The sequence below is a fragment of the Electrophorus electricus genome, chromosome 22, assembly GCF_041902795.1.
Source record: "Electrophorus electricus isolate QZ-2024a chromosome 22, ASM4190279v1, whole genome shotgun sequence".
NCBI classification, from domain to species: Eukaryota; Metazoa; Chordata; class Actinopteri; order Gymnotiformes; family Gymnotidae; genus Electrophorus; species Electrophorus electricus.
In genome coordinates, this window is record NC_137518.1 from 6,162,501 (window position 1) to 6,175,534 (window position 13,034).

General features: G+C 37.1%; 3 protein-coding genes across 10 annotated transcripts in view; 2 read left to right on the forward strand and 1 right to left on the reverse strand.

Moving 5' to 3' along the window:
• mkrn2os.1 (MKRN2 opposite strand, tandem duplicate 1) overlaps positions 1 to 2,595 on the forward strand; it is a 3,112-nt gene extending 517 nt beyond the window's left edge. Inside the window, exons 1-6 of one of the 4 annotated variants that reach the window (XM_027029326.3) lie at positions 1 to 20; positions 131 to 177; positions 278 to 440; positions 622 to 734; positions 1,836 to 1,889; positions 2,388 to 2,595. The exon at positions 1 to 20 is cut by the window's left edge and continues 256 nt beyond it. In XM_027029326.3, coding sequence (XP_026885127.2) covers positions 1 to 20; positions 131 to 177; positions 278 to 440; positions 622 to 734; positions 1,836 to 1,889; positions 2,388 to 2,584 — 594 coding nt within the window. In that variant the 3' untranslated portion in view covers positions 2,585 to 2,595. Of the gene's footprint in view, positions 21 to 130; positions 178 to 277; positions 441 to 621 lie in introns of all 4 variants that reach the window. The other 3 variants (XM_027029327.3, XM_081705071.1, XM_081705070.1) reach the window with 3 other exon arrangements.
• A 281-nt stretch (positions 2,596 to 2,876) lies between these two features.
• mkrn2os.2 (MKRN2 opposite strand, tandem duplicate 2) lies at positions 2,877 to 5,741 on the forward strand. Of its 2 annotated transcripts, XR_014119435.1 has the most exons (5): positions 2,877 to 3,165; positions 3,281 to 3,330; positions 3,644 to 3,812; positions 4,028 to 4,403; positions 4,902 to 5,741. XR_014119435.1 is itself a non-coding variant. In XM_027029344.3 (4 exons), the coding sequence occupies exons 1-4, from the start codon at positions 2,963 to 2,965 to the stop codon at positions 4,263 to 4,265; spliced, it is 660 nt and encodes a 219-aa protein (XP_026885145.2). In that variant the 5' UTR covers positions 2,877 to 2,962; the 3' UTR covers positions 4,266 to 4,736. The 2 variants fall into 2 exon arrangements, 1 of the variants encoding a protein (XP_026885145.2); XM_027029344.3 differs by lacking the exon at positions 4,902 to 5,741 and having other exon boundaries at positions 4,028 to 4,736.
• On the reverse strand, positions 4,958 to 13,034 carry tsen2 (TSEN2 tRNA splicing endonuclease subunit). Of its 4 annotated transcripts, none has more exons than XM_081705717.1 (12): positions 12,964 to 13,030; positions 12,509 to 12,614; positions 9,636 to 9,702; positions 9,494 to 9,533; positions 8,320 to 8,881; positions 7,933 to 8,007; positions 7,191 to 7,241; positions 6,957 to 7,095; positions 5,848 to 5,884; positions 5,349 to 5,460; positions 5,177 to 5,263; positions 4,958 to 5,095 (listed from the first exon to the last, which is right to left on the reverse strand). In XM_081705717.1, exons 2-12 carry the CDS (start codon positions 12,527 to 12,529, stop codon positions 5,036 to 5,038), a joined length of 1,251 nt encoding a protein of 416 aa, XP_081561843.1. In that variant the 5' UTR covers positions 12,530 to 12,614; positions 12,964 to 13,030; the 3' UTR covers positions 4,958 to 5,035. The 4 variants fall into 4 exon arrangements, with proteins under 4 accessions (XP_081561843.1, XP_026885144.2, XP_026885142.2 ...); XM_027029343.3 differs by having other exon boundaries at positions 9,644 to 9,702; positions 12,964 to 13,003; XM_027029341.3 differs by having other exon boundaries at positions 12,509 to 13,034.

A 13,034-nucleotide genomic window follows, 5' to 3' on the forward strand; every position in this document is an offset into this window, starting at 1 on the left:
GATGGACCGTCGTCTCTACGGTACGTTTAACATACCCTATTAACATACAGGATTTAGTCAATATATGTGAAGAAACATGTACACTCGTTATACTTCTTACACTATTTGGGGCGCTTTATTTCCCTTTAAGAGAATCGCAAGAGTCGGAGTTGCATGTTGGTCTCTCAAACACAAAAGGTATTCTTGCTTCAGCTTAATTTGTTTGTTCTAGGTGGTCTTTATTTTTAAGCAAGCTACCGTTAAATAAAAAACAAAACAAATGTACCTATACCTTCAGGTTTGGTCTATAACTATACACTGTCAGGAGTCCGGACGGACGAACATGGATGGGAACAGTGTATCTGTATGCAATTGGTTCCACCTTGGAGAGACGCTTTAAGCGATTCATGGGATAAGGAGCTTCAGCTGTTTTCGACACTTCCAACATGGATTCCAGAGCTGTATGTGAATTATTTCTGCATTAATAGATTATCACGACGGAAATAACATCTACTGCATGAATACACACATTATCAAATTGGCATTTCATTTAAAGACGTATTATCTTGTTATAAACATATTTTTAATCTATAACATCACTCTCCAGTACAGTATACTAATTCCGGTGTTTTTATTTTGCAGGTTCCATGAGGAGAGGGAGTTTGGGTCTTGTTGCTATGGTTTTGCCTTGACATTCATAAATCACATGCGATCACTAGATATCAAAGGATCTCTCAGCAGAGATGAGTTTACTGGTATGCATGTGTTACCCAGAATGAAACAAGCCACCATGTACATAAAGGTGTATGAGGAAATACTGCAGCATGGCTTTTACATTGTTGACAAAGATATCCTCAGTTTAGTCAGTGCTTCTGGTAAATGAGAGTTCAAAAGCTTCAGAATGGCTTACCAAATGGCACTTCTTCTGGACAGATAGCTGTATATTAAATAAAAGCTCATTTCAATGTGGAATCACTGTTAATACCCAGATTCACTATTAAAATTTTTGTTGTAAATGCATTAAGTTTTAGCTAATTTTAAGGTCACTTCAAATTGTGTAATAATTGATATCCATGGAACATCAAGTCAGTATAAGGAAAGTGGTTAGCTTCTTTTACAGTCCCTTAATTTCTGGTATTTAGCAGGAAAGTACATACGAGAAAAATGAATTACAAAATAACGATTGGTCTTAAACATTATGGCAAGTACAAAAATCCCAATTTGATTTAAAAAATACCAAATATGTATTTGTTAATTATTAATTAATTATTCATAATTAGTTAATAGCTTTAAATATTAAAATAAATATCTTTCTTAGAAGTAATATTCACATATTATCAAAAATTGTTCATGGATTGAAATAGATTTTAATAGTAATATAAAAATAATTTAAGTTGATAGTAATGCTTTCCTTTTAGATGGTATCAAAGCACTTAATTTCAGAGTATGCAGAGGGGGATAGTAACATGCTACATTTACTTCCTTACATTTGCCTAAGTAACTTTTTGAAGAAGTTGTAAGAGTTGTTTTAAAAGAGGGTATTTTATACTCTTAGTCAAATATATTTACGAAATCAAAAATGTACATTTCCTCTGTTATATTTTAAAATAATGTTTACATTTTGTACATTTCGCCACAACCTTTCAAGTGTAGGAGAGTCGGGGATGATCACTAAGTGCCACTTATGATCACTAAGTGCCACTGCTTTGCTTTAATAAGTTACAAAACTGGACAGTGGACCAAAATAATGAACAGCGAACAGGCACATTTTCCTGGGAGACTCAAATGATTACATTTATGAAAAGTAGCTTGAGTAATTATTATGTTAAAGTAACAGTACTTTTACTTGACTACAGATTTTGGCTCCTCTACCTACCTCTGTCAGTATGTTGCTGTGGATACTGGATCAGGTAGAAACTGATGGTTTAAGTAATGTGATATTGTAAACACCATCACTTGTTATATTTATATGTGTGCTTTAATAAGTAACCTTTAATGTACTTGCTAAGGCAAATCTATAATTCCTATGGTCTTTCCAGGGGTTCATAAAATGTTAAAGTACAGGGCTCAGAACAGTACTGATAAACCACTGTCATGAATATAGAACATTTTGTATAAATTTATTTATTAATTTAAACAATTCAAACTCAAACCAGAGTTCAGTAATTTATTTTCTTGCAGTGTGATTTCCTGGATTATGCCTAGTCCTGGATATTGATATATATAGCTATTTTGATTTTAGTCTACAGATCATCAAATGATATGTACAGTATTTTTTTAAAAATTCAATTAGATTGCTTTATAGCTAGTTATACTGCTGTGACTGTGTTGTGCTCTGTGACTTATGAGTATGAGGAAGTCTGTATATTCTAACTGAGAGGTATGAACTTATGTGAATTTATTTTTAGAAAACCAGATTGGCACTTCCATGTGGACCTGGAAAACCTGTAACTCACACCATACCAATGTAGATGGAGCCCTCGAGCTTCTCTGCAAAGTCACTTCATGTAACATTTATGAATTTGTACAGTATGAGCCATTTTCTGGTACAATTAGATCACAAAAATGTGCAACCTGTAATTTATTTCAAATGTTTATAAAATAAAGATATAATTTCACATTTGTATTTACCATTTTGTGTACATAGGATTAAAAAATAGAAAGACTGCAGCTGAATGGAATCTTAAATAGTTCTGAGATGCTCGTACTCTTGTGCTAACTTGTTCTTTATAAAAGCAAGCAAGTATGGACAGACACAGTAGCTTGCATGCAATTAAGCATTAAAAAAGTGCAAACAGACACTACCATTCCATAGGTGTAGGGTTAGCTGCAACCTGATAGGCTCCTGACAAACATCCAATAGGCATGAGACTGCAGAAAGGCACCTGTTGGCCTCCACTGTTTCTAGCGCTAGCTCACCAGTAGGAAACAGGAGGCTGTGGAGAGTACTCCGAGCTGCTAGCTGCCCCCATGATTGCCCTCCATGGAGAAAAACGTGATCAAATTCAGTCACTGTGGCAAGGCCATCTTTTGTTTCTTCGTCCCCGAGCAGTGCCCTGAGTGTGGGGTAAGCTTCAGTGGTAAGAGGCTAGAGGAAGCTCCTGTCAGTGTGCCAAACCCTTTCTCCAACGGACACAAGGTGCTGTGCGCTTTCCTTGTTGCTCCTACAGAGGCAAACACTCTCAGGTATGGCTGAGCTTAAATGTTAAGAGTTGATGCATCTCTGTAGAATAATGTTCAGTTGTTCAAAAGAAAAGGATAAAAAAAAAAAAAAACTGTCATTTTTACATTTCTTCTGCAGGGAATTTAATGGTGGATCAGACCTACATACTGGAATTACTGACACAAATGGTATCTATGTACTGTTGTTACCCAATGTCATGCATTGTTTATAATTTTACACATTTTTTCTATTCATTACTTTACTCATCAATCAGTTTATTTTGTTATGGGGAAGGATTCAATCACCTTTCAGCAAATGTGTGTATTCATGTATTAGGAACATGAATACCTTATGTAAGATGAAAACAGGTTAAATGTATAATTACTAATTTGCGCACATAAAGAAGCCAATGAATGTAACTTCATTTATATTTGCTAGTTATCAGGAATATATACAATTGAACAGAACCCTAACCGGATAATACATTTTGTTGTTGTAAAGGAGTAGTATATAACTACACCAAGAACGGGGTCTGCAGAGACCACCAGGGCTGGGAAAGGTGCATCAGCATACCCTTAGTGCAGCCAGACATGTACAATCTCATCAATCAATGGGATCAATACTTAGAGAAGTTCTCCTCTGCACAAATGTGGGATCCACTGTGTCAAAGGTATATATATATACACACATGTTACTGGGGAGATTTCATTTTCTAATCTCTACACAATAAACGTGTTGTTTCCTTTAAAGTCAAACTCCTGTGGTCTTCTAAATCAAATGTTTGTTTCAGGAGTCACTGAATCACTGATTTATCTTTTCTTTAATCTGTGACCGCACACCAGACTCCATGTCAGTCAGAGGTTGTCTCCCGTGCTCTCTCCACAGCTTCCATGAAGAGAGCCACAACTGCTACAGTTTCACCCTGACCTTCATAAACCGCATGCTGGCCACACAGTCCAAGCGAGCCCTCAGTAAAGACGAGTTCACTCGTACCTTTGTGCTGCCACGCATCAAACAGGCTTCTAAGTACAGCCTACTATGCCAGGAGATTTCCAAGAACCACTTCTACATCGTCAACAGCCTAAAGGAAGACGTGCGGGGAGGTCAAAGCGACGGGGACTAAGGGGAGAGCAAGTCTTGAACTCACTGTAGTTTGTATGTACGGGTTTCCTTCTAGGCTCTGCACCCGAGCGAAGTGTCCGGGTTCAGAGCAGCAGTGTGAAATCTTATCTGCAAGTGTGACTACAGAGTTGCAATCCAGGTAAGAAGGAGCGTACATTGTTCCCACTCGTTTAATCTGATGGTTGGAATTAAATAATCCCACACAAGCCCTTTGCTGATAAGATAAATAACATTACAGCATTAAAGAATGAATATAACTTTACAATAATAAAGAATGAAAATAACCTATTTTGGGCACCTGTCCAAAATTATGACTAAAAAGTTTTTTTTCTGTAAAAGTATAAAAGTAGGTGTCATGCTGATTTAAGAGAGTGGGCAGACCACAATCAGATATTTTCTTATTCATACGAGAAACTACTCCTGAATCTTGTATTAACATTGTCCTTCAATAAAACAACTATGCTTCTCAATATATCTGGCTGCTTGGACCTGCATAAAATCTTTTGTTTATAAAAAGTAGAATATCTCCCCCCGATAAGGAGCTAAAAAAACCAAAACAAAAACATACTGTATTGTTCAAGGGCACACCCTAGTGGGTTTTGTTTCAGTGTATCACTTTGTCTGTTGTTTCCTTCAGGTAATCCAGGAATCGTGTGTCTGTAGCTTGAATTAACATTAAAGAAAACAAATTAATGCAGTGCACAAGGTATCTTTATTCACACTGAAAGATAATCTGTAAACAGTTTACTGATAAACAAGAAATTAAGTTGTCTAAATTTCTTCCTGCTCCATTCGTTCTCTTGAAGATATCCATCTGCTTACAATGAGCTCCTGTAACAAAATCCCCAGAAAGTCATTCACACACATAAGAACTAAATGTAATGAAATCTAAAGCCCAGTCAAATGTCTGACCTGAACTTTGACTCTTTTCAGGAACTCTGGTAAGAACACCTCATCCCTCATATCTGGTGGCATGATGATGTAACAAAGCATCAACTCCTGCATAGCAAACATGGGGGAGAGGGACCTGTTCTTTCACTTACGAATGTTAAAGTTGTCGATTATGCTGAAGATGATGCCTTACCTTTGAGACGTTACAAGTGACTCTGCTGAGGGCGGCGAAAGACCTCCAGTTGAAGGGCCTCAGTGGAGCACCTTGGAATGATTCTTTAACTCTCTCCACCACTACAGAGTAGCTGCACAACACCAGGACAGACAGATGAAATAAGTGGCACCACCACACTATAAGTGCAACTGCAAAATGTCATCGCACCTTCAAATACGTGTTAAAACTTAAAAAGACAAATTCATATTTGCATGCTTCTTAATGACATAATGCATTTTATAGATGCAAGTTTGTTTAAAGTAAACAGATTTAAAACTAATTCAGAGAGGTGCTTATTTTTGAATGACCATTCTTCCTCTTAAGGCACATATCCCTGTCACTAAACAATAAACGCAGAATTTATCTCTAAAACACAGCGTTATGTTGGGACAAGACATCTCAACATGGACAGAGCAGCAATGTGGCTTCCCCACCTAAACACATTTCTAAATCATCTATATCATATTTCAGCACCAACCTTGCATGATAAAACGGTGGCCCCTTCCGATACAGCACTGTGGAAGAAACCAAATTATTAAAGAAAACTTCAGTAGTGGTGCTAGAACAATAAAAAATGATGTAATTCTAAACGGCATCAGGCATGAGAATTGTGTGTCAGGATCGGTGCTGCTGAGCACCAATGATTTCAGTCTTGTGCTCTCCAAGCTCACTGCCAAGACTCAGTTTCCTGGCCTTGACATTAAGAGAGCAGACAAACAGGTAAGGGGATAAAGGAAAGCAATGCTTAGTCTGTGTAAATAATTCACTTGTTATCTACCACTACTTAAAACCGAACGGAAAATCTATTGCATTGATTGCAATCAGGTGGAGCTTGACATCTAGAAATGAGAGACCAACATTTTAATACAATAATGAGAACTTGATGAGGATTTCCCAGTTTTGCTCCAAACACTCCCCAGTAGTACAAACTTCAGGCTTTTCACCAACACACCCATTTAAAACTCATGATGGACTTGAAGCATCAAATCCAATGTGCTAGGAATGGGATAAGCACTAAAATGAGCAGGACCAGCACTGGAATCAAAAACCTGAACTAGACAATTACATTTACAGCATTTAGCTGAAGGTTTTATCTGAAGCAACTTACAATTATGACTGAATATAATGAACAATTGAGGGTTAAGGGCCTTGCTCAGGGGCCCAATAGAGGCAGCTTGACAGTGGTGGGGACTGAACTGGCAACCTTCCGATTACAAGTCAAGTACCTTAACCACTGAGATACTGCTTCCCCCAGCATTTACATTTATGGCATTTTAGTGGAAGCTTTTATCCAAAGTGACTTACAATCAAGACTGAGTACAACTTTGAGCAATTGAGGGTTTAGGGTCTTGCTCAGTGGCCCAACAGTGGTATGTAAGCAGTGGTGAAGCTTGAAGTGGCAACTTTATGATTACAAGGCATATACCTTAACCACTGAGCTACCACTGCCCGATTAAGATATTATTGAAACCCGCTTACAGCTTAATCGCTTAAGTCAAGGTTTTGAAGTGAAACACAAACAAAGCATTTATTTGTAATAAGGATGTTCAAGTCTAGACAGTAAGTGATGCAGTCTAACTTCCTTACTTAAATCTGCTCCGTATTTAATGCCCGACTTGGGAACCCAGCCTCTACTGCGGAAGTAGTGATAGGCTGCATACGTGGTTTCAAAGTTGGGCTGTGCTGAACGAAACATGGCCCACACCTTAAGAACTGACAGTGGCTCCTGAAGAAGAAACCAGAAATCACTGTTTTATAACCTCTGAAAGATAGAGATGTTATGGCATTTGACAAAGTTTGTCTGTATGAGAGAAAACGTACCCCATCGTAATAAATCGACAAGCATCCAAGTGCATAGACCAAGAAGAAAGCCTGCAATATAGAAGAGCATAAGAGACTAATGAGTTAAAGAGAAAACCATAGATCTCAACTTCCTTTTACAATTAGTGTGAGTGAATGGCTTCACAACAGGATCTCTGTGAGGCATAACTTCAAACTGACTGTGGCTTTCCAGGCCCTTACACCAAGTCAACACAGTGCATACACAGTGCATTTTGTTGAAAGGTAAAAAGTACAAACCAGACAGTAAATAACCGTACATTAAACAGCACACATTTATTTTTTCCTTGCACTGTGACTCTTTGACTACACTCTTGGGTACATTATGTTAGAAACGAATTTGGTTTTACTTATGTTCATCCACTAGAATTTTAGCATCAACATGTTAATCCTTGAGGGGGCTTGTGTTAACATTAGCCTGTAGGGAGAGGGGCCACAGGAGATCTATGTTTGTGGCTCCGTCAACTGTTTGTGCTGGCTTGGTATGCTGAATTCCCTCTATCAAATCCAGCTGTGACAATACGGCTTAATTGAGGCATTTATCACGTCTCCACCTTCACAAGAAAACACATCTGCCTATTAATAGCAAGCCACTGTAATAGCGGTGTGCTTTGGAAGCCTGTTACAAGATGCAGCTGTATATACAGTAATATATTATTAATAAAACCATGCATAAGTTTTGGCAAAAAAGAGATCCTTCTAGCATGTGAATTAATTGCTTTACCTCTTCATAACTGAGCTGAAGGTATTCCATCATGTTAAAAGGGTTTATTCTGCAAACCAATTTGCCTGTCCTGACCTTGGACACAGGAGGAAGTAGTAGTCAATGGTTATTGCACACACCTACTTAGGTACAGCATCTACTTACAGACCTTCCATTTAAAGACAAAATATTAGAGTGTGGAATTTGCCATTTGCAGTGTCTAATTCAATTGCCGTCTGAGGATTTCCAACTTTAGATTTTTCAGTAGCTAATCAGTTTCAGTATCTGAGCAGAGACTGCAAGGCCTCACTTTCACACAAGCAGACACTAAGAAACATGCAACTACCTGAGAGTAAGTGCAGTTCAATCTTTAAAATATGTAATGTTGTCATGTTTGTGTGCATTTACATTGGAGATGTTATTCTGATTAGGATCTCCACTATCCTCTTCATCAAGTTCCTCCACCAGAACATAGTCACAAGCTCCAGACAGACCATGGCCTTGGGCGCTGGAGTTTGACAGAATGCTTGCCATTTGGCTCTCATCTGGCCAACATCCACAGTGGATGATCCAGTCGTCGTGTCTTCTGCATTTGACCACTGTCAGCGCAGCTGGATCCACTGACTCAGGCTCTTGGGGATAGAGTTCAGACAGAGGATCATAGAGGGGATTCCCTTGCCTATGTGATAATTCAGCCGCTGGAGCTCCAAAGTCCTTTTCCTGGTTGCTCCCTTCTTTTCCAGTGGTTGCTTCCTCCATTGACTGGTCCTGACTCGCACTGAAGGAAGCTGGTGTCTGAGGTGCTCTTGGCTCTTGATTCTCTTCAGAGCTGCATGGGTTTCTGCCAGGCTCTTCTCTTAGGTCTAGCTCAATGGGATACGTCAGCTTCTGCAGCATATCATTCACAACTTCTTCATCCAATCCCTGGGCCAGGAGAACTGAGTGGGCCCACCTCACATGTTTCTGGTACCTGGTACAGATACAGATTTCCTTATTGTTAATAGGATGATTGTGTGCTGTTTAAATGTCAAAGGATTAATGACAAAATTCAAACATATTAGCAAAAACATGGTTGGTTTACAACTGACATTTGGATATATTATCTTGGCTTTGTCAGAGAATAAAAATATTAATACATTTATATTTATATTTACATATTACATTACATAATATGCACTGCATAGTTTATACAATTTTCAAAGTTAAAAACAGTAAATATGAATCTTCAGTGCAACATTTTGGGCTTTTTCCCACAAGTATGACTAAAAATTTGGGTATTCAGGGTTTTTTCATAAGAACACACATTCCATGTAGGATTAAGTGATTTGACATTTCTCTCACTTTCACCACGTCAGGCAAATAACGTTTCACCTTTCTGTCTAATTTCTTTTTGCATCCTGACTTTTTCCTGTTGTGTACTTGAAAGACTACATGGAACTTCTATAAAAGAGACTGATGCTGCCTGATGTAAATTGTGATATATTTAAGATTTTGGCTTGAATATTCTTGGAGAATACAGGTCTAACAACAAAGATAACAGAAATCATACAAAGATGTTATAATATGGCTTCAAAGTACTTACTTTGACAAGCAGATGACAGGCAAACATTTGTCACCTATGTCTAGATCAAACAAATATTGCAAGTCAAATGTTTGTTGCATTATAACTTGGCAGTTGAGATTTCAATGTACTGATATGAATATCAGTTTATGTCAATACCCACATTCCCACCGTTCAGAAATAGTGTGTTCAGGTCTACTTCTCGACAGAACTCCTTTACCAAAGTAACCCTGAAATTACACACACATGCACACAAAAAAATTAGTAATTTTAATTTTATGAGATCAATGGAAAATTCAATTCACAATGTTAAGCACATCTTTTGTAATAGAACTTAGATTGATTTGCAGGTGTCCTGTTGCTTTCTCTCATCTACCCAATGGTCTTACCAAGGATTACTGCGCATACATCACATAATGTTTGTTGTGTTTCAGGTTTTTTTCCCAAATGGGTCATTCCACGCCAACTCACCTAGCCCTCCCAGTTCATGCCATGGATTTTCTTGGAAAAATAAAAAACTTTTATCTCAGAAAATCTCTGGGAGACTTCTATTAAATTCATGAGACCTTGAAAAATCATGTAGTTCTACACCGAATATGTTTTACTATTTTTAAAAAAGTTTTATCATTTTGCAGTTCATTGTATTGTAAACTTCACCAACTACCTATATGTTTCACTGGACTGGGTTGAAATTTGTATTGAACCTCCAAGAAGCTCTAAGCATAATTTGCAACATGTATTCATGTAATTATTTGTTGCTGGGTGTTTTACAGCAATGAAATTAACAAACATAAATCAAATTTTAACCAACTGAAGAATCTTTCATTTTCAAAAATTTATATCTCCACTAGTTTTCACTTTCCTTCAACCAAATTTTATTTCTATGTAGTATTAATACAGTTCTATCACATCTGGAAGTTAATTTGGTGCTGCACAAAAAGTGAGAGCCACAGATCTTGCTAAATAAAGCTTCAGAGCTGAAAATCCCTATTTTAAGATTTAAGATCTAGGGATATATTTCCCCTAGAAGGATCTTTCCAACTTCCTTGAAACCTTTTTAGGGGAAACTGTTAACATTTGTTGACAATATGTAAAAGATGATGTTTAATACTTTTCTGTAAATGGAGTGGACAAATCCAGAGGAACATGAAATATTACAAATTAAAATTGCATTGAAGCTGAGAAACAAGTGATATCCAAGCTGAAGGGATCGCACCACTGTGTCTGAAGCTATATTTCACCAAACAGTGCTTCTGGTGAAGCAAATACACGGTGGCATCCTATATCAAATCAGAACAGCCACATCCCAACTAGTTCCTTGTCTGTAGCCAACTTAGCCAAATTGGAAAGATGAACTTCCATTACTGTCTAGTGACAGAGCCTCTCCTTGTAGGCTCCCCCTCCCCCAATAGAACAGGACTTCATGATCTCACTGTCATATGAAACTGCTTAATGATGAAATTAATTTGGATTGTACTCTTTTACATACTTCTGGGTATGTTTCAGGTTGGATCAGCCAGACTTGATTTTATAATGCTACTAGTTGACAATGTGAGAAATCAGTTCAGCTGTACCAATTTACAAATTCTTGACCCCAATGAAAACCTCTGGAGGTATCACAAAGAGATAGAAAACTTTGCATTCAACATATTACAAATATCTACCTATGAAATAAAACCACGGGATGTAATATTACAGCTGGTGAAATGATGAAAAACTAAAATCTATTTTCCAAAAATGTAATGATGAAGAAGGAATATCTTTGATCTCTTATGAGATGCAAAAATGTCCCAATAAACTACTAAAATAAGCTCCCTGTATTATTCCAAACATGTACAATGGAAGTTAGTTTATTCCCAATGCATTGTTTATGATTCATAAAATCAAAAATAGCCCCATTTATTTTAGAACAGCCAAGTTGCGTAGATGGAATTGTGAGTTTCGTAGCCGACTATCAACATGAAGCTGGTTAGTTCTAGGTAATAAAACAGAATGCACACTGCCATTCAAATGGAAGGACAAAACTCTGTATGGAATAATCAATAAAGCTGACTTCCATTAGCACCGCAATGAAAACAATCTTGGCTTAAGTACAGTTTAACGGAAACTAGAAGGGTTTTGCACAAGCCAGTAGGAGGTATTCATTACCAATATGAAGGCTGCATAAGAAATACAGCTCAGTTAGTATTACATTCATTCGCTTATATATATTGACAATTATTTACATATGACTCTTTCCCATAAAGATTCCAAGAAAACAGAATAATCATTCTTGGGAAATTTATTTATTATTTTTAGCTCTGAAACTATATTTAGCAAGCTCTGTGACAATTTGTTATGCAAGACCAAATAACTTCCAGATGTGACAACTTTAACATTAATTTTTTTGAAAATTCAAGATTCTTCAATAGGTTAAAATTTGATTTAAATGAAAACATGTTGCAAATTATCTTTAGGGCTTCTTGGATGTTCAGTACAAATTGTAAAATAATCCAGTTAAGTTGGTGAGTCTTACAATATACATACAAAGAATATCAAAAGGGTCTAACTTCATAACTAAAAAAGTATTTGGAGTAGTGCTGTATGATTTTACAAGGTCTCATTAAATTAACAGAAGTTTTCACATTGCAATTTCTCAGAAAATCTGTGACATGAACTGGGAGGCCTAGGTGAGCTGGCATGTAATGACAAATGTAAAAATGGAATTACTGTAGACTAAAGCTTTATTGTATTTAATATTAACTCATTTCTTTAATGTATAGTAAGATGCATAGTGGGTTAACAATATTGCTGTTTGCTTTAGAGCGTTCCAAAAGTGTAGCTATGGAGATCATAATCGCCAAAGGTGACGACATTTGGTGTATATTCCATATAGGTTATCTACTTAGGTAAGCCTTCCCTATATAGCATACTATATACTATATACCATATTATGTACACCACTGTGGGTCATTTTCACAAGGCAGGACAAATAGTCAGAACGAAATATATATTTTTTTAAAAAAACGGATAAAAAATATTAGAAAACAAGCCTACCTTTCCATATAGCGCTAGCATATGGTCAGTTCTCCTGACTATAACATGATGATTAATTATTTCAGCTTTGTATATGAGGTTCTTCTGATGCTCGGAAGCATCTTTTCTACATGGAATAGGAAGAGGCGTGTCGAATGATTCATAAATCTTTGCCCTACGTTTCGGAGCCTGGAATATCGCTTCCATCATTGACTGGACAAGTCTGATCAGTCATATATGACCGTACATGTTACTAGTGGAAGAATCACTTTTCACAAGTTTTCCCGTTTTGACTCAGCGTGCGGAGAGAACCACGCTCAAAATGGCATTAGCAAGATAGCAAGAAGCGACAATAGCTTGGAACGGTTTTAAACAAAACAGATGTTAATATCGGCGGAACAATCTCTACACACTTGTGACATTATTAACAAATACGAATTCTGCATATTCAAGCAATATAAGTTAAATATGCTTGCCTGCTAGCTACATATCCCTTATTTCAATACGTGCTTCTGGCCAACGCCGAGTCGCGTGTCACAGTGAAATA

Excerpts from the sequence above, each read along its gene's own strand:
- mkrn2os.2 (XM_027029344.3), top strand. The coding sequence starts at position 2,963 with ATGGAGAAAAACGTGATCAAATTCAGTCACTGTGGCAAGGCCATCTTT. Across the intron at positions 3,331-3,643 it reads TGGAATTACTGACACAAATG|GAGTAGTATATAACTACACC; the intron begins GTATCTATGTAC and ends GTTGTTGTAAAG. Across the intron at positions 3,813-4,027 it reads TGGGATCCACTGTGTCAAAG|CTTCCATGAAGAGAGCCACA; the intron begins GTATATATATAT and ends CTCTCTCCACAG.
- tsen2 (XM_027029341.3), bottom strand. The coding sequence starts at position 12,697 with ATGATGGAAGCGATATTCCAGGCTCCGAAACGTAGGGCAAAGATTTAT. Across the intron at positions 7,242-7,932 it reads TTCAGCTCAGTTATGAAGAG|GCTTTCTTCTTGGTCTATGC; the intron begins GTAAAGCAATTA and ends TCTATATTGCAG. Across the intron at positions 5,461-5,847 it reads CCACCGTTTTATCATGCAAG|CTACTCTGTAGTGGTGGAGA; the intron begins GTTGGTGCTGAA and ends GGTGTTGTGCAG.